This window comes from Sminthopsis crassicaudata, chromosome 2 (assembly GCF_048593235.1).
Source record: "Sminthopsis crassicaudata isolate SCR6 chromosome 2, ASM4859323v1, whole genome shotgun sequence".
NCBI classification, from domain to species: Eukaryota; Metazoa; Chordata; class Mammalia; order Dasyuromorphia; family Dasyuridae; genus Sminthopsis; species Sminthopsis crassicaudata.
The window spans coordinates 237,216,873-237,241,383 of NC_133618.1; the positions used below are offsets into that span (position 1 = coordinate 237,216,873).

At 39.1% G+C, this 24,511-nt stretch overlaps 1 protein-coding gene across 1 annotated transcript; it reads right to left on the reverse strand.

The window, feature by feature from the left end:
• Positions 1-804: 804 nt before the first annotated feature.
• On the reverse strand, positions 805-24,407 carry ZFP64 (ZFP64 zinc finger protein). The gene is made up of 6 exons (XM_074288619.1): positions 24,246-24,407; positions 22,259-22,495; positions 12,773-12,934; positions 8,955-9,017; positions 7,296-7,547; positions 805-3,751 (listed from the first exon to the last, which is right to left on the reverse strand). Exons 1-6 carry the CDS (start codon positions 24,289-24,291, stop codon positions 2,427-2,429), a joined length of 2,085 nt encoding a protein of 694 aa, XP_074144720.1. The 5' UTR covers positions 24,292-24,407; the 3' UTR covers positions 805-2,426.
• Between the last annotated feature and the right edge of the window lie 104 nt (positions 24,408-24,511).

Sequence of the window (24,511 nt, forward strand, 5' to 3'; positions counted from 1 at the left end):
TTCTCAGCTCTTGGAAGAGAGGTGATGGACCAGAGGTTTAGGAAGATGGACTTAAGGTTACAGACACAACTTAACTATACCTTTTGGTTACAAGGGAAGGCTTCTGCTAGAGGGAGAGCTGGAATTCACAGGGTTGTAGAATTAGGGGTGATACCTGAGAACACCTTCCTCATTTTATAGATGAAGAAAGCCAGAAAGATTAAGAGATTTGTTCAAAAGTCAATCAGCTGATATTATTATTAAGTGCCTACAATGGGCCAGGAACTGTGCTAATTGATAAGGTCACAAGGCAGTGAGTGGCAGAATTAGGATCTGAACCCTTAGGATCTAAACCCAAGCCCCCTGTTTCTGAATCTAAAGCACCATTCTTCTCTAGGTTGCTGTTGTTCAGCTGTGTCACACTCTTTGTGATGCCATTTAAAGTTTCTTGGCAAAGATACTGGAGTGGTTTGCCATGTACTCCATTAGCTCATTTTACAAGTGAGAAAACTGAGGCAAACATGTTTAAATGACTTGCCAAGGTTCATATGGTTAATGTATAAAGTCATAATGTATAATGTATAAAGTTTGAATTCACAAAGATGAGGCTTTCTGCCTCCAGGTCCATCTTTCTATCCATGCACATTATCTGGGTTACCAGGACTAGTTCATTCAATAGGTCTCTTTATGGTATAAACTCTCGTCCTTCCTTTCCTCTGATTTCTTCTAGTTATGGTCCAGTTTGTTAATATCCTTCCGAAAAGGAGCCCAGAATTAAACATAATATTCCAAATTAGGACAACAAAGAGTAGGAGCAGCACCAAATATTCCACAAACTTTTATTAAGTGCTATCAGGTATATGGCTCTGTACTACATCTGGGAATCTAAAAACAACAAAACCAGATCATCTTTTTCGAATCCTCAAGGAGTTTACATTTTCCTAGGGAATGAGGGGAACACAACATATATGCAACGATTTTCTTTCATAGGCTGTGATAGTGAAACAAAAAAGAAAAAGAAAAGGACATCAATGAAATATTTAAAAATGCACAGAAGAGAATAGAAGGAAGTTCAAAAGGGGACACAGACAAGCAGGACAATTCTGTCCCTGTTAAATTTAATAATCATTAAAAAAAATCTGTATAAAACAGAAGTCCAGGTTTGAATATAATCCTCCTTTCTGTTCTTTGTATCTTGAAACATTCAAATTTGCTGATGATTAAGTTCACAATAAAAAAAGTTTTTTTTTAAAGGGCATAGCCTAATACATTATTCAGTTCTAATATTTATTTACACTGAAATCTTGTTTTCCAGGAAATGGATTATATTATGCTTAGCATCATTAACTTAACTCATGTACAAATTATTTTAAATAAATTTAACATTTATATTTGATAAAATTTAAAAAAATCCTAAAGTATCAAAAAGTCTTCTTTCTTTTCTTAACTATAACTCTTCCCCTTCCCTAATTTTCATTTTGACTTTGTAGGAAGGACAGCTGCTCATAAGTCTAATACTGAGTCTTTAGACCAAGCACTCTAGCATATTTTCTTATAGGAGCAGAAGCAGGTCAGGATAGGGAGTGGGATGAAGCATCTGAATAGAAACAACAACTGAGGGGCTGCTGTGGGGGAGTGGGATAGGCAAATATGGATTTTTCCCATCCTATCCCTTCCTCCAGGAGACAAAATTACACAGAGGCCTATGGCTGAGTCTTAATACAGGAAGATCTGAAGTGGAGATAGGAGTAAGGGGGAGGAGGATATTCCAAGCAAGAGGTAGGGTAGGGTAAAATTCGAAGAAAATCCCAATCAGTGCTGTCAGGGTAAGAAACCATTAAATGAATTAATATATACATAACCTTTCATATGCCAGGGTCATATGTAAATCAGAAAAGTATATAAACCAGAATTAGTAGGTCACGGACTGGCTAAATTTTAGAAAAAGAGCTCCATAAGAAAAATAAACAATATTTTGCTTCTTTGGATTGTGACTTTTATGTTAAAAAATCAGATTTGAAGGAAAATAATTCCTTCACTGTACCTGGAACTCTAATGAAGTGCTGAACAATTCCCATGAATTCCAGGAAGGGGCGGCAACAAGCCTGTCATCCAGCTAATGAAGATATGACATACATATAAGAAAGGAAGCCAAAAAATATTTGCATTTTCTATTGCTTAGCACATTATTTCTTCTTCATCTAATCAGCAGCGACTTGGAAACATTTACTATATAGTGATTATGATATGGCATTTCAGAAATAATCTGCTTTCAAGGTTTTTACAATGTGAAAAAAATGATCATACGACAGTACAAAATTATAACTTATTTTTCAAGGACCCAACCTGGAAGTACTTAAATCATGTTGAGAAACGTCACAGAATTCTACTGATGTGTTTTAAACAGGTAAAAGAGATGATTTTGAAGGGAAGACATTTTTAAAAATCTAATCTGGTATGGAATCTGCAGGGCAGAGCAAAGCTGGGTGGGCCCCGCCCTGAATGATGGAATAAGTCTGCTTCGGCAGGTCTGGGTGGGAAGAAGTGGAGAAGATGGGAGGGGCAGTGGTCGATACCGTGATATTTTGTCCTCCATCACTGACCACAGTCACTTCGGTCGCCCCCTCCTGGATCAAAGCATTGAGGCCTTCCAAGTCGGAGCAGCTAATGCCTGAGCCCGTGATGAAAGTCTGGCCCGCCGGGCCTTCGTGGTTGCTGCCCGAAGGGGCAGGAATCAGCGTCTGGTGCAAAGCTGCCCCTTCCGGCTGATCGTGGGTCGTGAGCAGAACTGCCGACTGGCCCATGGGCCCGGCCTCGTTCTGACACACAGGCGGATGGGACGGGGCAATCAAGCTGACCTGGCGCAGAATCTGCAGCCGGTTATTGGCCGGGAGCTCTTCCTGACCTTGGCCAACTAGAGCCGGGGGCACGATGTTCACTGAAGTTGCCTGGACGATGGCATTCGTCTGTGGCACCTGGTGGCCTACGATGATCTTGACCCTTCCTTCGCTGAACTGGGGGAGCTGGCTTGGCTGGAGGGGCACCTGGAGGGGACTGACCGTGAGAGGTGTGCCCACCTGCCGGCCGGGCTCCATCTGAAGCTGCAGGACAGCCAGCTCGGCGTTTTTATTTCCGCTGTACTCACTGTGCTGTTTGCGGTGGCTCCGGAGGGAATCCTCCCTCACGAAGGACGCCTCGCAAGCATCGCACTGAAAAGCCTTCTTGGCATCCAGTCTGGCCACTTGGCGGGCGCTGCCGGCTTTGGGCCGGTCGCCTCCCGCGCCCGCCGCTCCCGCTCCTCCCGCACCTTTCTTCTCCAGGCTCTGCTTCTTGCTCTTGACCTTGTCGCCGTGCACCTTCTTCACGTGCGTGGTCAGGTTGCTGCGCTGCTTGGTGTCGAAGCTGCAGAGCTCGCACTTGAAGGGCCGCTCCTGGCCGTGGATGCGCTCGTGGACCTTGAGCGCGGCTTTGTGCGCGCAGGAGTAGTTGCACTCGGGGCACTTCACGGGCTGCTCGGGCTGGTGGGTCCGCGTGTGGAGCCGGAGGCTCGTCTTGTTCCCGCACTGGAAGTCGCACTCGGCGCACTTGAAGGTGTTCTCCGCGTTGTGCTTGATTCGGATGTGCGACTTGAGGTTCCCTTTCATGGCACAGCGGACCTCGCAGAACTCACACTTGTAAGGCTTCTCTCCCGAGTGCACGCGCAGGTGCCTTTTCAGGTCCGAGTTGATTTTGAATTTGGCGCTGCACATCTGGCACTGGAAGGGGGCATCCCCTGTCGAGGCAAGGTGCGTGTTGGTTAGAAGAGGTGTAGACAAGGGAGCCCGGGTTAGCAAATCACTTTTTAAGGCGTCTGAATCACTCAGATTGGGGCTGCTCCCACTGCAGCCGCAGGGGGAGAAAAATGGATCTGCTTAATTCTTCCCCAAACTAAAGCTATCATCATTTATTTTGGCATTGAAACCAGAAGGGAAAAGGGAGATTAAAAAAGGTCTCTAGTTCTCCCAAATTAAAAATATAATTTGTAAATGTGCATAGTGCATTCTCTTTAATAAGCAAGCTACCGTGCATATGGTTAATTTGCCCACTTTACCAGTTAATGTTCATAGTTGTATAATTTCGCACAATTGGTTGATTGAGTTACATATTATACTGATTTTGCTACCCGTTTTTGAATCGAGCTGTATCATGCTGTGCTAATCAGAGCATATTTTTAAAATGTTTGAAATGCTTCACTTGTATTTTATGCAGATTTTTTTATTAATAAAGATGCATTGTTTACTGCTCTGATTTATTTATCGTACAATCCCAGCTGCATGCTGCTAGTGGAGTTATAAAATCCAGCTGCTAGCTTTCTTTAAAAAATCTATTTTGCTGAAAGATGTTGTCTTGACAGAGGAAAATGGCCCAGCAAACACCAATTCCAAATTCCAAATTCATTTGCTTGTGGCCTAAATTCTTTCAGGTGGCTGTTTTAAGAAAAAAAACCAAAACTATTGAAAATGGAGAAAGAATCTTCCTTATCTTTTATAAACACTTAAACATGCACATCAAATATTATGCTACTTTTTTTTTAGGTTGCAAGATATTAGAGGGCAGAGACTGTATTTCAAATATTTTGCATAACACTAAAAATAAAAGAAGGAATAAAGATAAAGATGGGGCCTTTGCTTATCACTGGCATGTGAAGAGAAACATCCCTCTGTTAATGCAGATCGGCACCTTATCTTAGAAAGTTATCTAAGAGCACTGAGCAATTAGATGACTTGCTCAGGATCATACAGCTAGGAGACTGGTTTCCTGTTATCTAGATCCACTAGATTTCCTGCTATCTAGATCCACTTAGTGCTAAAATATAAGGGCTTTAAGGTTTACAATAGCATTTTGCTATACTAAAGGGCATTAGGTCTGGAGTTAGGAAGACCTGAGTTTAAATCTGGTGTTAGACATGTGTTAACTGTATGAACCTGAGTAAGTCACTTAACACTGTTTATACCTCAGTAAAAGGAAATGGCAAACCACTCCAGTATTTTTGCTAAGAAACTCCCAAATAAGGTTATAGGTTGAACACAACTGAAACAGCTGAACAACAACAAATTGTTATGCTATACACACACACACACACACACACACACACACACACACACGCTTATCTTACTTGTTTCTCACAATAATGATAGAAACAAATGGGAAGTAGATGCTTCTATTATTCCCATGTTACATTTATATGAGACTGAAAAGTTAAGTGACATGCCCAGAGTCACCTAGCTAGTAAGTGTCTGAAATAGGATTAACTTCTTCCTGACTTCAAGTCTGTTTCACTGTCCACTGTACCATCGAGCTGTACTTCCTACACAACACAGGTAAATGTCACAGATGTATCATGCAAGAACTTGGAGAAATAAACTTTAAATCTAAATAATCATCTAAAGAAATAGTTATACCTGAGAAAACATATTGAAATCTTGAATTATAATCTCTTACATTTCTCATTTGTTTTAACATCCAAGTATTGTGTGTGTGTGTGTGTGTGTGTGTGTGAGACACACACACACACACACACACACAGAGACAGAGAGAGAGAGTATCAAATCCTTTTTTTGTGGTAACATCCATTACAGATGTTGCAGAGCAAAAGTGTCAAAACACCCAACCCAGAACACTCTCTGGTGTGGAAATATTTGATAAAATAAATAAAAATACAATTAAAAGTAGATAATGTTACTGTGTGATTTTTTAAGTTAATATATAGCCTGCAAAGCTTCTTATATATAATGTAGCGGCCCCCATTTTTATCTGGCACTACACTTGTGGAGGGAATTTTTTCATCAGGCAGGGTTTTAATGGATGACCTTTGAGGTACTAATGAACTTGAAAAACCTACTTTTATATAAACCCTCAGAAGGCTAAATCCCAGGAAATTCAGACCACTCATAACTAAGCTATAGAGCCTAAACTCTTTTTGAATAAGGGAAGAATTAAAGTTTAAATAAATCTCTTTTGCCAGCGATTCCTTTTTTAATCAGTAAGAAATAAATCCTTCAGAGCACAAGCAAACCAATATAAAGGAAACTTGGAGCTATTTCTCAAGTTCAGCCTTTAAACTAGGAGGAAGCCCTCATGAAGACTTCTCTTGAAATTCCCAAGATGGCAAAAGACAAAAAATTAAAGAATTTCATGGGTCAGAAACTCCAAAAGGATAGCTAGAAAATGACATCATTTCCAGGCTAATTTAAAAATATTCCTGTTGCATATGATAAACTCTGATAATATGAAATAATATAATAACAACTCACATTTCTAAAGTATTTTTAAGTTTGCAAAGGACTTCCATAAGAAACCCATAGAAGGTTGAAAATATAAGCACTATTCATATTTCACAGATGAGGAATTGGAGACAGGAGACAGAAAAAGAATTCAATAATTAAGGTTGGATGAAACCTAGGTGCTAATCTGACATTTAATATCTGTGTGACTTTAGATAAGTCTCTTTATGAGCCTCAGTTTCTTCATCTACAAAATGGGAATAATGTGAATTGTGCCTAATTCATGGGGCTGTATGAAAATCAAATGAGGTAATGTGTGATAAATGCTTTGTAAAACGTAAAGGACCATAAGAAATTTGGGAATTATTTTTACTAGCTATGAACAAGTCACATAACGACAGTCAGAAAAAGGATGAAAAACTTGGTCCATTGGTTAGAATTATTAGCTTAATTAAAAATGAATAATAATAATAACTAAATCTTAGATGGCATTTTAAGGTTTTCAAAGAATTTTATAGTTATTTTATCTTCACAATAATCCTGAGAGGCAGATGCTATTATTATTTACAGGTAAGGAAAATGAAGCAGAAAGGAGTTTAGGTGAAGTCACTTGCTTAGGGTCACTGAGCTAGAAAGTATTTAAGGCTGGATTGGAACTTAAGTCAACATTGTCACCAGCATTTATGTAATGCTTTAAGGTTTGCAAAGTGTTTTATAAATATAATCTCATTTTATCCTCACAACAACCCTGGGAGGCAGATGCTGTTATAAAACTAAGAAAACTAAGGCAGAAAGTGTCTTGCTCAGTATCATAAAGCTAATAATGATACATCTGAGGCTGCATTTGAACCCAAGTTTTCCAAAGCTCTATCTGCTACATCACTAATCTGGTGATTTCTTCACTATTCTGTGCTGCCTTTTTCACACCCTGTTTATCTATCAATATTAGTAACTTCTGGTTTCCTAACAGAGGTAAGGAAGGTCTCAGAAAGATATTATTAATTCTGCACCAGCTATGGCAGACCTCATATTCCAGAATACACCTCTCCTTACCAGTGTGGGATCGGAGGTGCACCGTCAGCTGGCTGGAGTTCCTGCTGGCATACGGGCAGATCTGGCATTTGAAAGGACGTTCGTTGGAGTGTATCCGTTGGTGTTTGTTCAGGCTGCTGCTGTCTGCAGCAGCATAGTCGCAGCTCTTACACTTGTAAGGCTTCACACCCGTGTGGGATCGCATATGCATCTTCAGTTTATCTTTCCGGCTGAAGCACTTGCTACAGACCTCACACTTGTGGGGCTTGTCTCCTTCAAACAAAACACACGGCGTTGGGTGATTTATGATTGGAAAAGTGGGAAAAGGTCACGGGCAGGGAGTCATGTTGGGATGAGCTATCTCAGAGGGCAACAGCACATTTAACTTGCTTTGTGCCACTTTTGAGGTGAAGAATGAGACTGTGCATCCCATGGGTTCCCATATAGCAGCTTAGCATGCTGGGAATATTCCCAGACTATTTTGTAGAGAGATACAAAATAAGGTAGCTGTGGCCTCCTAGATATACATGACTTTAAATATATAATAACAAGTCTTAAACCAAAGAGATACAGTTTACCAAAACTCACAGCAGCTTTGCTTAGAAAAATCTAATTTATGAAATTGATCTACTTTATTTTGGATAATAATTTATAACACAGTGATAAACTGATCATCTGTTTGTATACATTTATTCATTCCTTCTTCTTCTTTTTTTTCCCCTGAGGCTGGGGTTAAATGACTTGCCCAAGGTCATACAGCTAAGAAGTGTTATGTGTCTGAGACCAGGTTTAAACTCGGGTCCTCCTGAATTCAAGGCTGGTGCTCTATCCACTTCGCCACCTAGCTGCCCCCCTATTCATTCCTTCTGCAAACATTTGTAAAATGCTGGCTACTTGTAATACTAAGGCAGAAACAAAGATATATAAGACAGAGTCTCTGTCATAGAGCAAAACTTCTTAAACTGTGGGTCATGACCTCATGTAGGGTCATGTGGCTGAATGTAGGAGTCATGAAATTATGATTTCTTAGTAAATTTTTGATTTTTCTTTTTGGTGAGGTAGTTGGGGTTAAGTGACTTACCCAGGCTCAGGTCCTTCTGACTTCAGGACCAGTACTCTATCTAGTGCACCATTTAGCTTACTTTTACTTACTTATTTATATATCCATATCCATATATTTATATATAAATTTATATTTGCATATCCAATATATATATATAGTTTGTTTTGCTGAGGCAAATGGGGTTAAATTACTTGCCCAGGGTCACATATCCAGGAAATGTTAAGTGTCTGAGGCCAGATTTGAACTCAGGTTCTCCTAACTTCAGGGCTGATGCTTTATCCACTACACCAATTAGTTGCTCCTTTACATATATATATATATATATATATATATATATATATATATATATATATATATATATATGTTTTATATACCAGGTGAAAAGGGGTTATGAGTGGAAAAAGTTTAAGATATAAAGGAATTAATACTCATTTTAGAAGCATATCTGAGGATTCAGTTCTTAAAAAAAAGATCCATTTCAGAATTTTATCACTTTTAAAGGCCTGATCCATCTTATAATGCAATCCATAAGCAGCTACAAAAGGTGTCATATAGTTAAACATTAAAACACACTCTGGGAATACATGGAATAAAAAGAGGAGATTGTGTATACTTACCTGTGTGAGTTCTTAGATGACGTTCCATGTCTTTCATACCATATGCTGTCTTGAACTGGCAACCTAAAAAAAAACCAAAAAACAATCATTTAAAAATTTCTCCTAAGTTTTAGAACCAAACAGAACACAAACATTGAGAGCCTGAATTAAGGTAGTAGCTATGTAAATAGAAAGAAGACTTTGGATTTGAGAGATGTTGTGAATATAGAAATAGCAAGAATTGGCAACTGGCTAGATATAAAAGGTGAGCAAGGGTGAAGAATCAAGGATAAAGTCACAATTATAAGCCTGAGATACTGGAGGGATGGTAGTATCTTTGGCAGAAACAGTGAAGTTTGGAAGAAGAATAGATATTTGGGAAAAAGATAAGGAGTCCATGTGAAGTTTGAGATGTTTTTAGGCTGTTTTCTTGAAAGTTTGTGATTTTTAAAAAGTGAAACAATGGGTTTAATTAAAGTAAGGAGGCAAGGGAAGGCATGGAGAAATATGAACCATCAGTAGTCAATAATATTAAGTTATATCTCTGTGGCATTGTGAGGTTCAAAAATCACTTTCCCAAAATAATTATGAGAGATAGGTAAAATACATACAACACTCACCCTGAGTTATTTATCTAACTTGTACTCCAAATCATGGGCTGAGTACCCAGCATGTACCTGCTACTTTGTATTCTAAGTGTCTGTGCTTATAATATGTTATCTAACAAGCCCTCAACAGAGTATTCCACATTAGCAATCAACACCTAAAGATAATTTGTTCATACCAAAGGCATTACTAAGATAGCACAGTAAGAAGAGTTATAAAACAACATTCTCATAAATCTCGGGTGTATTCTTCTCAAAATATAAATGATGGACATGAAAGACTAGGTTCAATTTAAATCACAGTGCTAACGAGGTGCACATGTAACATCTATGTCTATAGGTTATCCCAGTATGAAATGTCTAATAGGCTTATTACTGAGATATGGGAGCCATCTATGGTGATATGATGATTGAATCTACACGAGATAATGAAGAAAGTAGAGAAAGAAGGGAAGGGATAAAACCTTGGGGGAAGCCAATGCAAAGAACTTTAGAAAGTGAGATCTGAGAAGAGAGATCATTACGGATTGAGGTGGCAATCAGAGAAGGCTTTATGAAGGCAGCATCTGAGATGCGCTATAAAGGATGGGAAGGAATATAACAGATAAAGCAAGGAAGGATGGGGAAAGAGCCTGAGCAAAGGCATAGGGACAATAAAGTAAAGGCTATTGGTAGGGACAAATTCCAGAAATATTACAAAGGTAAAATAAATGGGTTTCAGTAATTGATAAGGAATATGAAGGAAGAGACATATAACTTAAAATTTCAAACACAGGAGGGGAGGATGCATGTGAAAGACAGAATTGGTCAGACAGATGAACAGATTCAATACAATTTAGCTTTGGACACATCAAGTTTAACTGAAATATTCATTGATTCAAGTGGTTCCAGGTATCTAGGCAACTGGAAATGACTGAAAAGAGATTAGATCTGGGGACACAGATCTGGGAGTCATCTGTATTGAAGAACTAGTTGAAGCTAAAGAAGTGAATACATCTACTAAAGCAGAAATTGTAAAGAGGAGAGAAAAGAGACAAAAGCAGTTCCTTATGTGGCTGGTAAAAGGATGAGGAACCAAAGAAGAAGAGAAGTAATAAGAGGGAAGGAGAAGAACCTCTCTGAAGCCAAGTGAAGAAGCTATTCAGGAGCAGAGTCAAAAGTGTCAGATGTGGCAGAGAAAACCAAGGTATAAGGACTCAACAAAGGGCTGAGCAACTAGGAGTTAGGTGGTGACCTTAGAGTTGTTTCAGCAGAGGGGTGGAGAAACCAAATTGTAAGGGACTGAAGATTGGGGGTATGAAGAAGAAGGTATCACTTGATAATGAAATAACCTGACCACTCAACATTTTTTTTAAACAATCTTAGGAGTATAGAGGAGAAAAGTAAGGTGTCAAAGCTGGATAGGAGAGAAGGATCAAGAGAAGGCTTTTTTTTTTTTTTTTTTCCCAAGTACTTAAGGTTTAGAGTGTGCTTGAAAGCATATAGTAGGAAGCTAGAGGAGGGAAAGAGGCCGAAAATGAACATGAGAGACAATGTCAATTGAAGATATGGACAGAATGAGATCAAGCATACAGGAAAAGAGATAAATTTTAGGGAGGAATAGGGTTATCTCCTCTTTGTGAGCAGAGGAAGGGAGATGATGGGAGGTTTTGAGGAATATAGTAGGTAAGCCTTAATCTCAGTGGAATAGGAAATTAAGTCATTTGTATTATGTAGTGATGAAACTCAAGAGCCTCTCAATGGCTCTGCTTTCTCCCATCCTTTCAGCTGAGATCTCTGCCTCATAGTTGACTAGACAATTAAGACCCTTAAAATTCATACTATTTGAGACCAATAAAAAAATAAAGATCATTCACTGACAGCTCCCTCTTCTGTCCTCATTTTACATCACCCAGATGCTTCTTGCCACCATCTCTTTCTTCACCCTTTCCTCCTATGAAGAAGTGGCCTTAACCCCTCCCTGCACATTCTCCAAGAGATTGCTTCTTCTATCATGCTCACTTTCTAACTTATCTTTAATCTCTCCCAGTGACTTGACCAATGATCTCATCCACTATCTATTAGCATTCATTTACATTTCAATTTTATAACTTTCTCAGTGATGCTCAGAAACCCAAGAAAACCAAAAAAAGAAATAAGATTGTGGATATGGTGACAAAATAAAATATGTATGTGTATATGTAAATATATTTCTATAAATATATATCTATATGTATATATTATACATATGAATTTATTTTGTTTGACTGCATATTTAGACAAGGAATATTATTCTTTTTTTTTAATGGTTTAAGGGAAAGTGTAAGAAAAAACAAATTTCTGTTAATTAAAAAAAAATTAACAACAGAGAGGAGGTACTCCACATTTGGGATGTGGCTGAACTTTTAGATGAAGTCACTGTGGTCTTAACTGTGCTTATTTGTTTTATTTTGTTACAGAGACCTCTTGGGGATAATTTGTGCTTATAATATAACTATAAAACACATGAATAAAACTTTTAAAGCCATTAAAAAAGGAAGAGGCTCTAGGGTAGTAGTTAATAAAGCAGCGAAGTATTTGATTACAGGGTCAAGAGTGGACATGAAAGCAAGAGAGGCAGAGTGGGAGGCATGTTCTGGAAGAAGGGGGAAGCACCAAGAGCCTAATTAAGGGCCATGTTATGGATAAAGGAAAGATCGGGAACAGTGAAGTAATAGGAGGTTGTGAATAGAGGGCAGGAATTTCAAGTTTCAGATCTTGATGCAATCCTCAAAGATAGTAAAATCTAGATTATGGTTGAACTGAGCTACTCTTAACTGGGGTTGAAGACTTGTATGGTCAGCTGGGGGTGAGGACTTGTGAATCAGCATGAATCAAATGCATTCCTAAGGATAATGGCAGGAGGAGCTATAGAGAAGACCATAGCCTGCTGAGGTCAGCTGGGATACTTGGGAGATGAATGATTTCAAGGTCAGTAAATAAGAGTAATGAGCATGGAAAGAGAGTAGTATATGGGGCTAGAGAGATTTCAGAAGGAGGTGACAGAGATCTATGGCCCCAGCAAGTCATATCCCAGGGTTAAAAACAGTGAAGTATTCTTAATCATCCAGGAATGTGGGGGTGCACAGGTGAAGCTGATATAGATTGGGTGATTTTAATTGGCAGCCCTGGCTATCCAATGTTTGACTACGAAGAGCATGAATTTCTCATTTTAACTCTGATTGTACACAAAAAATAAGATAAAATACTGTTTACCTGGATAGCAACAGTTAAGTTTCTTCTGTGCAGGTGAAGTTGCAGGCTTTCGAGGCCGTGACTTGGGAGGAACTGAGATGACGGTGGCAGTCTGTGTATCATTGCTGTCTGTGGGCAAGTAGGTTTGGTAACCATGTTCAAAAACAAATTCTGGAGCTGAAACTAAAGAAACAGAAAGTGTTACTGTCAAATGAGTATTATTGTAATTCTTAATGTAATCAAACTGCATGGTTAATATTAAGCCGAACTATTCACACATATGTGAAAATGATGAACAATTCAGCTACTCTAATAAAAAATGTAGAATACTTATTCCCATGGTAAAAATTGCAACACTTCTCCAAAGAGATTTCTGATTTCTTTGGATGTGTAAGAATCATGTCATTTTGAATACCTATGAAATTAAAGCATCATTGTTAATATCTCAGAAATATTTTTTCTTTGCCCCTAGATTTATGTTGATGGGATCTGAGTGTCATTCTTTGTATGCTTGGATGAATATCCTGTCCTTGGAATTCCTTTACCAGTTGTGGTGATGAGTTTGCAGTGAGTCACCCACACTCTCTGGGCTTGGTCCAGCTGTCAGCAAAAGTATGTAGAAATTAATCTCTAGATTTGGGATGTATGGGCCACACAGAGTAATTACTCTGTTCTTCTGGCCAGTGTCTGTGGCCACAGCTAAGTGGGTTGGTAAGAGACAGAGTTTATTACCCTGGCTTCATTAGGAGAACATGTGTTAATATTTTCATTCATTCACTTATTAAAAATGAGGAAGAAACCAATATAAATCAAATAAATATGGTTGCTGCCCTCAAGGAGCTTAAAATCTAAAAGGGGCAGGGAATGAGACAGACATATGACTATAAATGAGTGTATATATATATATATATATATATATATATATATATATATATAATATATATATATATTTTATATATATACATATATATATATATATATATAAAATGAATAAGAGGATGCAAAATGCTAGAATGTAATATGAAGAACAGACATATTAAAATCATAAAATCACATAGAGTTTAAACCCTCTTATTTTACAAATAAGGAAATTTGAGGGCTGGACAGGCTGGATGATTGACTGAGGTCACACACATTATAAATGGCAAAGCTGGAATGTGAATCTAAGTTTTTACACTCTAAATCCTGTGCTCCTTCTATTACTTCTAGTGGGATAGCATCATTGAAGAAATGTCTTTGTGCTGGGCCTCAAAGTGAGAATATGGGAGGAGTAAAGGCCTTTAAAGTATAAGGAAATCTCATTTTATTTAAATAATAGGTAATTTAAGGAAGGGAGTATTAACAATGAGAGGGAGATAAAAAAATCAGGAAAGACTTCCCATAGCAAGAGCTGGAGCTCATAGGCACTGAAACTAAGTGTCAATGGTGAGATGTCAGTGCAAATCAGCAGGGTGAGACTGGACAGGTCATCCCCAAAGCATATGCAAAACAAGGAGAGGCAAGATGGAATGTCAAGATAGGAAGCAGGTATTGGGTCAATTTGTTTAGAAGGGAGTGTAGAGGAAAGTGAGTAATGAGCCTGGAAAAGTATGATATGAGTCAGATTGGAGAGAGTCTTACATGCCGTGCTGAGAAGTTTGTGTTTTATCCTGGTAGCAATAGAAAAATCACTCAAGATTTCAGATGGTGTGCTTAGACCTGTGCTTTAGAAATTTTAATATTGTCTGTTGTGTGGAGGATGGACTAAAGAAGGATTGATTACTGATTCAATGCCAATAATATATGAAAGACTAAGAAGAAAAGAAAACTATAAGAGAAACAAATGTCCTGATTTTTATAAGAGAAAATAGCAACTGTATACTATTAGGCCAATGAGTATGACTTCTATCTTTGGCAAAATTCTAGGATGTATAATTAAATATAGTTAGTGAATCTCTAGAAATGGAAGAGATGGCCACAACGAGTTGGCATGCCTTCATTAAGAACAATAATAAATTTATTATCTTTTTAAAAATAATAATAGCTTTCTATTTTTCAAAATACACGCAAAGACAATTTTCAACGTTCATCTTTGCAAAACCTTGTGTTCCAAATTTTTTTCTGTCCTTCCTTCCTCCCCTAGATAGCAAGTAATTCAATATAGGTTGAACATGTGCAATTCTTCTAAACATGTTTCCGCATTTATCATACTACACAATAATTTACTTCCTTTTTGACAGGATTACTAAATTAGCAGATCAGGGAATACAGTAGATATTCTATGATATTGTAGTTATTCTTGATTTGACTAAGTTTTTGATTAAGTACAACATCCTATTGTTGTAGGAAAGTGCAGAGATATGAGATAGATCATAACATAGTTAGATGGATTTGGAATTAGTTGAATATATAGAACCAAAGAATAGTTACTTAAATGGTTTGATGTGAACTTAAGAGGTCTCCAGTGATCTTTTTTTTTTGGTTGTATACTGTTTAACGTTTTTTAATCAATGATTTGGAAAAGGATATGGATGGCATCTGTATCAAATTTGCAGATGACATAAGGTTAGGAGGCAGAGATAACATCTTAGATGACTGAATTAGTATCCTGACTGGCTGGAAAATAGGGCTGAATCTACAAAGATGAACTCTAACAAGGACAAGTGTTAAAAGTTTTACATTTGAATTTGAGAAATTACCTTTACAAGTATATTATCACATGGTAGAAACTCTATTAGGCAAGAATTTGTGTGAAAAAAATCTCAGGATTTTAATAGTCTAAAAGTACAATAAGTCAGCAGTATGATATGGTAACCAAAAAAGTTAATATGACCACGAACTACATTAAGAGAGGCATGGTTTTCAGGAATGAAAAGTTGATAATCTCAATTTATGTTAAACCAGTCAGGTCATATTTGGAGCACTGTATTCCGTTCTGGGCACTACATTTCAAGAAAGACTTTGATAAGTTAGAATGTCCACAGGAGGGTAACCAAAACTGCAAAGAGCCTGAGATGCATTCCATTTAAGGACTGGTTGAAAGAACTAGGGACATTTAGCCTGGAGAAGAGAAGATTTGGCGAAGACATGATAGCTTTGCCACTTTCTAGCTATGTGATTCTGGACAAGCCTCTTAACTTTTTCAGGGACTTGGTTTCCTGTAAAAACTGTAAAAAAGATATGTAAAAAGAAAGTGTTGGATTAGAAGGCCTCTCAAATCCCTTCTAGCTCTTAATCAATGTCCCAATGTATTTGCAGGACTGTTTTGGGAAGGTTGACTCAGTTTTATTTGGTCCAAGAGGACAGAACTAGGAGTAATAAGTAGAAATTAGAAAGAAACACATTTTAGGTTGATGTCAGGAAAATTTTCTTGACAATTGTTTGGTTGTTTTTCAGTTGTGTCTGACCCTATTTTTTGGGGGGGGGGGCAGGGATTCTTGGCAAAAGTACTGAAGTGGTTTGCAATTTCCTTGTCCAGGTCATTTTTTTAAACAGATGAAGAAACTGAGGCAAATAGGATTAAGTGACTTGCTCAGATTCATGGAGTTAGTATCTGAAGCCAGATCTGAACTCGAAGATGAGTGTTTCTGACTCCAGGTTGAGCACTTTAACCACTGTGCTACCTAGCTTCTCTGATTGGCTGTGGAAGATAAGAGAAGGTGAGAATTCAAGCATGAAATCTAGGTTTCAAGTCTAGCAAACCAGGAGAATGGGGGAGGAGTTTGAAATTTGGAAGGGGGAGAGTTTTTAGGGAAAGAATTTTGAGTTTTTGATGAAGAGCTTACAATGTCCATGGGATATCCAATTCAAGATATCCAATAGACTCTTGGAGATATGAAACTGGAGGTCAGCAGAGAGATTAGGACTGGACAAATATATTTAAGAATCATCTGCTTAAAGATGACAGTACAATCTACAGGATCAGGTATGCTTGTTGAACAAAACATAAAGGAAGAAGAAAAGAGGGACCAGCACATAGACTTGAGGAAACCCACAGAGACCATGGAAAATTTGAATGATGGTCTAGCAAAGGAGACTGAAAAGGAATGGTCAGATAGGTAGGAAAAGAACCAGGAAAGAGAAGTTTTGCAAAAACTTTGTGCGAAGATAGTATCAAGGAGAAGAGGGGGATTGATAGCATGAAAGGCTGCAAAAAGGTCAAGAAGGAAGATTGAAAGAAAAAGATAACTTTGGAGAGAAAAGTTAATAAAGAGAACTAAAGCCAGATTGCAGAGGATGTAAAATGGAGGAAAGGGAGTCACAGCACTGATTTTAGATACTTTTCTCCAAAAATTTATACATGAAAGGGAGGACATTATATTTCATTGTCAGTATGGTTTCATGATTTTCTTCAGAAAGTATAGCATTACGTGGCAGAAACTCAATTAGGCAGAAATTTGTGTGAAAAAGATCTCAAGGTTTTAATAGCCTAAAAGAATGAGTCAACAATGTGACGTGGCAATCAAAAAAGTTAATATGATCATGGATTACATTAAGAGAGGCACAGCTTCCAGGAATGAAAAGTTGATAATCTCATTTTACTCTTTCCCCAATCAGACTGTACCTGGAGCACTGTAGTTCTTGATACTACATTTCTTTCTTTCTGCTTTTTCTTTTTCTTTTTTTTTTTTTTGCTGAGGCAGTTGGGATTAAGAGACTTGCCAGGGTCACACAGCTAGGAAGTGTTACATGACTGAGGACACATTTGAACTCAGGTCCTCCTGACTTCAGGGCTGGTGCTCTATCCACTGCGCCACCTAGCTGCCCCCTCGACACTACATTTCAAAAAAGACTTTGATAAGTTAAAATGTCCACAGGAGGGCGACTAAAATTGCAAAGAGCCTCAGATAAATTCCTGATTGGTTGAAAGAACTGGAGACATTTTATAAACTTCATCAACAGAGAGTTTATGTGAGTGGGTGAGAACAAAATTAAGGTTATTATCATCTCTGTGTGTAGGTGGGTTGAGGAGCAGTTCATAAGAAATGAATAAATTGAAGAATTCAGTTAGGGTTTTTGAGGGAATACATTTACACATACAGGTATACATCGCTATGTGCATGTGCGTGCATGCGTGCGTGCGTGTGTGTGTGTGTATTAAAGCCCTCTAATATGAAGGCAGGAGTTAATGAGAAAAAAAACTGTGAGCCAGACACTGAACTCATTGAGGGAGGAAGGACAGTAACCTGAAGGTCTGTAGACAACAGCCACTGGAACCTTGATTAGATAATGAATATAGATTAAATGAACGTCAAAAAAAGGAGAATCTACTTAATGATGATGGTAGTGGAAAGTCTGGAAGTAGCAATGGAGTCCCTACCATAACCAATGACAGTACAACAATGCTGATCAGTGCTGGAAAGGGTAGCCAGGTTTCAGAGATTACAGGAAGATGAAGGGAAAAAAAAGAAAAGGTTTAAGATGAAAGCTAATTTGTTACTTATGGAGTAGGCATTCCAGAAAACACAATGGAAGGGATGGTTGGCTTTAGAATGGAGTGGGATGTGTATGTATGGGATTGGATTGATGAGAATGGGAACAAGGGAGCAGTCAGGGGGAGATGCAGAATGAAGCTTGGACAATGAAAACTGGGAGTTCAGAATCACTGAGATAAGGAGGGTTCCCCTAGAAGTAGAGCTGTGTCAGAGTGTCAGCTAGAAAGTACGGGGAAGAGAGAAGGAGAGGAAGAGAAAATATGTGTCCACTCTAGGACAAGGCAAGATTTCCAGAGGTTAAAAAGTGAGCAGAAGATAATAAAATGAAGGCAATTAGACAATAGGTGATTTGGGAGAGCTGTGAAATGAAGATGAGAAACATGGTAAGATTTTTGAAGAGATGGAAGGGTAAATTTATTTTTTTCTTAAGGATAGATGGAGACTTGGGCAAGTTCATAGGTGATAAGAGAGAAGTGAGGAAATTAGGAAAAGGCTGAAATAAGAGTCAAAGAGAATATGATTTACTGAAAGGACAAGCTCCTGGAGGAGGGATGGGGAATAAGATTAAAGAAATAATTACAAGGATTGGTTCTGGTAAGGAGGAGGACTACTCCTTCAGATACTGGAGCAAAGAAGAAGACAATGGAGGCTAAAACAGAGGGTTTTTGAGGTGTGGGGTAGGGAAGAAAATGGACCTCAGTGGATGACCTAGACTTTTTTTTAGTAAAGTAGGAGACAAAGTTAGGACCTGAAAGTGAGGAGGTACTCTTAGTAGACTCTCAAAAGGTGGTCTCTAAACTATATATAACCATACAATTTATGGGCTGCATATTGACTTAGCTTTAAAATGTTAACATTATCTAGCTTTATTAATATTTTGTGAAATATTTTCCAATAATATTTTAATCTGATTTTCATGTTGCTGGCCACATGATCTGTAGTCTTTTTATGTCACTGTTGTAAAGGACTTGAGGTATTTGGATTATCTGCTATGAGGAGTATGTTAGAGATTCAATCAAGAAAGAATAAAAGGATTGCATTGCAGATCCGTTTGAGATTAAGTTACTAAATCTGAACATTAAAAATAACAATATAAAATTTTAAATAACAATAATCAGTCAATTCAGATGTATGGCTTCTTCTCATGGCATTTGGACAAATTCAGCAGCATGGGAATAGAATAGTAAAGACAGATGAGGGTGGGGTAAGCAAGAGTAGGGAAAGAGAAAGATATAAATATTTATTATTATTATTTATTATTCCTATTATGTGCCAGGAGCTGCATTAAGAGCTTTACAAATATTATCTAATTTGATGCTCACAACAACTCTGTGTTGTTGTTCAGTTGTTTCAGTCATGTCTAATTCTTTGTGATCCCATTTGGGGTTTTCCAGGCAAAGATAATAGAGTATTTTGCCATTTCTTTCTCCAGCTCACTTACAGATGAGGAAACTGAGGCAAACAGGGGTAAGTGATTTAAACTTAGGTCTTCCTGATTCCAGGGATAGGACTCTCTCTTTGCCATCTGGCTACCTCAGCAGTTTGGAAACTTGTGAGTAGAGGTGTAGGAAAAGGGATGTAAGAGAAGGGAGTTCAGTATCATAGAGGCAGCAGTTACTGCTGCTGGTGAGACCTACAGTACGACTAACCTTGTATTTAACAGAGGTGTAGTGATGATATAGGCCATGCAAGTTAAGAATTTGATAAATTAGAATATGACATTAATAGGAGTGTATTGAAGAAGTGCATAAGAAGGTACTGAATCCTTGATAAACAAGCAGAGTAAACCCAGGAGCAGTATCACAGATAAACACACTCACACAAAGATCTAGACTGGGTGATATAGGCAGATGAAGTAAACCACAAAGGAGAAAAAGATAGTTGAGGGCCAGCAGTAGTTGGTGGGTCTAAAAATGGTAATGATGAAGAATAAATTTATTTTTTCTTCAAGCTTAGCATGACATGGGAGAAGAAGTATCTAGTACTAGAGAGTAATGGAATAAGAAAGAAAAAAAAAGGAAAAATCTGAAGTAGGAGTTAAAACACTTCTCCCTCCGTATTAGAAATCTCAAATAGCATGTCCCAGACATAGCTCAACCTCAACATGTCAAAAACGGAATTCATCTTTCCCCTAAAACTCCTTCCATCTACTGAACTTTCTTACTTACGCTGCAAGGGCCATCCTCCCTTTTGTTTCATAGTCTTTATCTCCTTATTCTTTCTCATTCCTATCCATTTCAGTTCTGTCTTTTCTTCCCTGATTCTTTTCTTCTTTGTGAATCTCTTCCATATAGAACTCATGTTCTCTTGTTAACAATTTCTTCTTTATTCTAAAACTTTTTCCTCTTAATTTCCCCTGATTCTTAAGATCAAAGGATCATCTATAGAGAGCATATTGAATGAGTTGCCAAATTTTTTTTCTCTTTCTGTTTTCTATCTCCATAACAATTCTAGAATCTGATCCCTTCTTTCTATGTATATTTCTCACTGGGACTTTTGCAACAAAGACCTAACTGGTCTGGTCTCAAGGCTTCTCACGACAATTCACCTTTCTTTACATAATGGCTTGATCCTATTCAGAAAACTCCAAAGGTTCCCTATTGCCTCTAAGATAAACGATAAACTCCTCAGTTTGGCTTTTAAAGTCCTTCACAATCTGGCCCCAACCTCTCCTTAATTCATTATATATTACTTCCCTTTCTGTATCCTAACTTAACCAGACTGGCCTTTTCTCTGTTCTTCCCACACAGTACTCCACTTCTCCTCTCAGGCCTTTGCTCTGCCCAACCCCAATTCCGGAGTATATACTCTTTTCTTACCTTCACCCCACAAAATCTCTCAGGTTCCTGAAGACAGTTCAAGCATCATTTTATTTTTACAAGAAGCCTTAAATAATCCCCCCAAATGCCCTCTCCCCATAAGTCTTTCATTTAATTATTATATATATTATGATAGGACTTTTTTGCCTTATTATTCAAAGTTCTTCACAGTGTGGCACAATACTATCTTTCTAACATTTTAGCCTTATCTCATATTTTCTGTGCCCTGAATGGGTTCCTATCTCTTTGTTTTTGCTTATGCTATTGCTTTCTTATGGCTCATATCTCTGCCCTTTACCCTCCTATCCCTTTACCCCTATATACTCTTTTAAAGGCTTATTCGAATGCACCTTTTCCAGAGAACCTCCACTGTTTGGGAAGGGTTTTTGCATCTCTCTCATGTACTTGTGATGGTTAATTCTAAATTTCAAATATTTACCAATATATAGATTTTGGATCCAATATGGATTTACCAATATATGGGTATATGGATTTTGAGACTTTATCAGACTGAAAGTACCACAGGGGCAAGAGACTGTTTAAACATTGTATGTCTCCTGGAGCCTAGCTCCATAATATCTTGAAATATCTGTTCAAAATAACCGTATGGACATGTATACATATATTGTATTTAACTTATGCTTTAACATATTTTACATGAATTGGTCAACCTGTCATCTGGGGGAGGGGGTGGGGAGAAGGAGGGGAAAAACTAGAACAAAAGGTTTGGCAATTGTCAATGATGAAAAATTACCCATGCATATATCTTGTAAATAAAAAGCTATAATAATAATAAATATCTGTTAACCGTTAATTAAATTTTTGCTGAATGAATAGGAGGAGGGTGGAATTAGTCATTATATTTAGAACTAATGATTTTCTTTCTTGTGTTAAAGTATAAACCCCAAGACTCTGAACCCAGAACTTTCTTGTATTGCATACAAATGATTGAGTTCATTGATAAAGATGACTTCAATCCAAGGGCTTTTCCTTAAACAGAACAACATTGCACTAAAAGAATCAGGAAAAGTGAGTCCTGGTTCCAGGTCAATCACTTCCAATGTCACCTTTAGCAAGATATATGCAACCTCATCTCAGTTTGAATGTCAGTTTCCTCATCGATGAAAAGTAAGTCTGGTTTAGATAGAAGAGGACTGAAGTCCCTCTCACCTTCAGGATTTTGTGACTTAAAAGCCTGGAATAGCCGGAGAGCCTGCGGTTAGCCACGAGGATCATGCCATGCGTGGCTCCCTTTTAATTGTCCGAGTACATACCTGTGATGGTCTGGGTCTCTGAGGTGATGGTTCTTGTGGTGGTCTGAGTCTGGGTTACTGGCACTGTCTCCTCTGACACAAACTGAACTGCGCTGGGAGCCCCAGGGGCGGTGCCGGTCAGCTGGCAACCGCTTTGCTTATGGGCTACGAAGGCATCCAGGTTATTAAACTGCTGCTTGCAAATGCCACAGATGTGAATATCTGGAGTTAGCTCCACTAAGACAGTAGTGCCGGGAACTACATAAAATGAGAAGAAAAATTCACAGGTGAATTAAAAACATTCCAAAGTGCGAACCGAATAGGCTTTTATTTTTGGATGATAAAGATCACAGAGCGGGTCATAAGTTTAGTGCTAAAAGGGACCACAGAGTTCATCTAGTGCAGGGGTTCTCAATCTACGGCTGGGGCCACATGCAGCACTGAGGACGTTTATGCGGCCCCTTATGGCAAGTGGGCTGAGGGGCGGAGACAGAGCCACGCTTTTGTTTTCCCTATAGTCCGGCCCCCTACAGTCCGAGGGACAGGGAACTGGCCCCTATTTAAAAGTTTGAGGACCGCTGCTCTCGTCCAACCTTTCATTTTGCAGATGAGAAAACCATCGCTCAGAGAAATGAAGTGATCTGTCAACAAGCAACAAGGGCCAGAAGCAGAATTTGGCCGTGTCCTTTAACTTCTAATTAAACATTCTTTCCAGTGCATTTTTTTTAAAAAGGTAAATTCTTATGACTACTATAAAAAAAAAAAATCTACTGGGCAGTTTAACCTCGCGTGGCGGTAACCAAAGGTTCTCAAAGGTTATGCCAGTGGAAAGCTAACACCGGGAGATCCCGTCCAGACGCAAATACTCCAACAGACCACCTGAGGAGCGGGTTAGCTAGCAGAACAAATGCAAAAAAACCAACTTCTGCACAGAAACTCAGGGCGCAGTTAAGTTATCCGCAGACATGTCTCTGTCTAGCGGGAGGTACAGCACAGATCTTTTGAAACACTAATGAATTTCTTGTAAATTTTAACACAAGTCTAAGTGAATTTGCGTAAACAAGAAGGTTATTGTTTTTTTTAAAGGAGTGAGGCCTTCAATATATGCCATCCCAAATAACGGAATCATTTCTTTTTTCCTCTTTCTCCTAAATGACAGGGGTCCTCTAGCAGTTAGTTTTTAGTAAAATATCAAAGTAATTCAGTACTTTATAACTGATATTGCTATTAGTGATGTTATCAATAATGCTTTAAAGTTAGTCCTTTTTCTAAGTCTAAATGAGAAATGGAGAGACTTGAAGAGAGTATTTTGATGGGTCAAGGCCTTGCTCCCTTAAGAAAGCCTGAAAGAGGCAGATGATGTTAAAAAACATGACAGACACTGTCACTGAGGGTGAAAAAAGCGTGATGCTGTAGTTATCGCCCGACCCCCACGCCCCGGGGGTAACTTGCATAATGTGCGGGACGCCTCTTGCCTCTAAAGCTAACCGTGGTTGCCCACTAAAGGGGACGGATTATTATTAGTGCTGGTCATACTCCCCAGCAACGCAAGGTTTGGAGCGTGTGGCAGGACTTTTCTCGCTTTATCTTTGCAGGGATTCCCTATTACTCTCTCCTCTCCCAGCCTCTCCCCCTGACACAAGTGTCCCGGCTCCTGGCCGCCAGCCCCGGGGGAGAATCAAACTTTCCCCGCTACCGCCCCCGACTCCTTCGGGGAGCCCTCTCAATTGTGCAGGTACACCGGAGGGGGCGGATGGAGCCCCTGGCTGCAGCCGCAGCCCAGCCCGCCGCCCCGGCTCCAGCCCGGAAAAAGCCAGGTTGCAGCGTCCCGCGCTCCCACGCCCTCCTCTGCTCAGCGGGCGCGCGCTCATTCCCCAGCCAGGTTCCCGGGCTGGGGCTCGCGCCGGCAGGTTGTTGCTACCCAGGTTTCGGGGCTCCCGACTCGGCCCACTTCTCCCTCAGTGTGTTCCAGCCCGGACCCCGGAGCGCGCCGTGCGGCATAACTTACACTGGACCGAGCCGGGAAAGCCCTCGCCCCCGCCGCTCGCGTTCATGGCCTGGGGTTGGAGTCTCGCTGGGGCTGCAAAGGCCGGGGCGCATAGGGCTGGCGGGGCGAGGTGGGGGGCGGTGGTGGGGTGAGAGCGCGTGTTTATTTACATTATGCAGTGACTTTTCCTTTCCCCTCCCTCCTCCCCTCCCCCTCCTCTCCTAACTCAGCGATTCTCGAGGACGGATGTTAAGAAAGCCGCACTTCCGCTGCCTAGGGGGCGCTTT

Coding starts and splice junctions, on each gene's coding strand:
- ZFP64 (XM_074288619.1), bottom strand. CDS start 24,291: ATGAACGCGAGCGGCGGGGGCGAGGGCTTTCCCGGCTCGGTCCAGT. Junction 12,935..22,258: donor AGAGACCCAGACCATCACAG/GTATGTACTCGG, acceptor CTGTTTCTTTAG/TTTCAGCTCCAGAATTTGTT. Junction 3,752..7,295: donor GCACCTCCGATCCCACACTG/GTAAGGAGAGGT, acceptor TTGCCTCGACAG/GGGATGCCCCCTTCCAGTGC.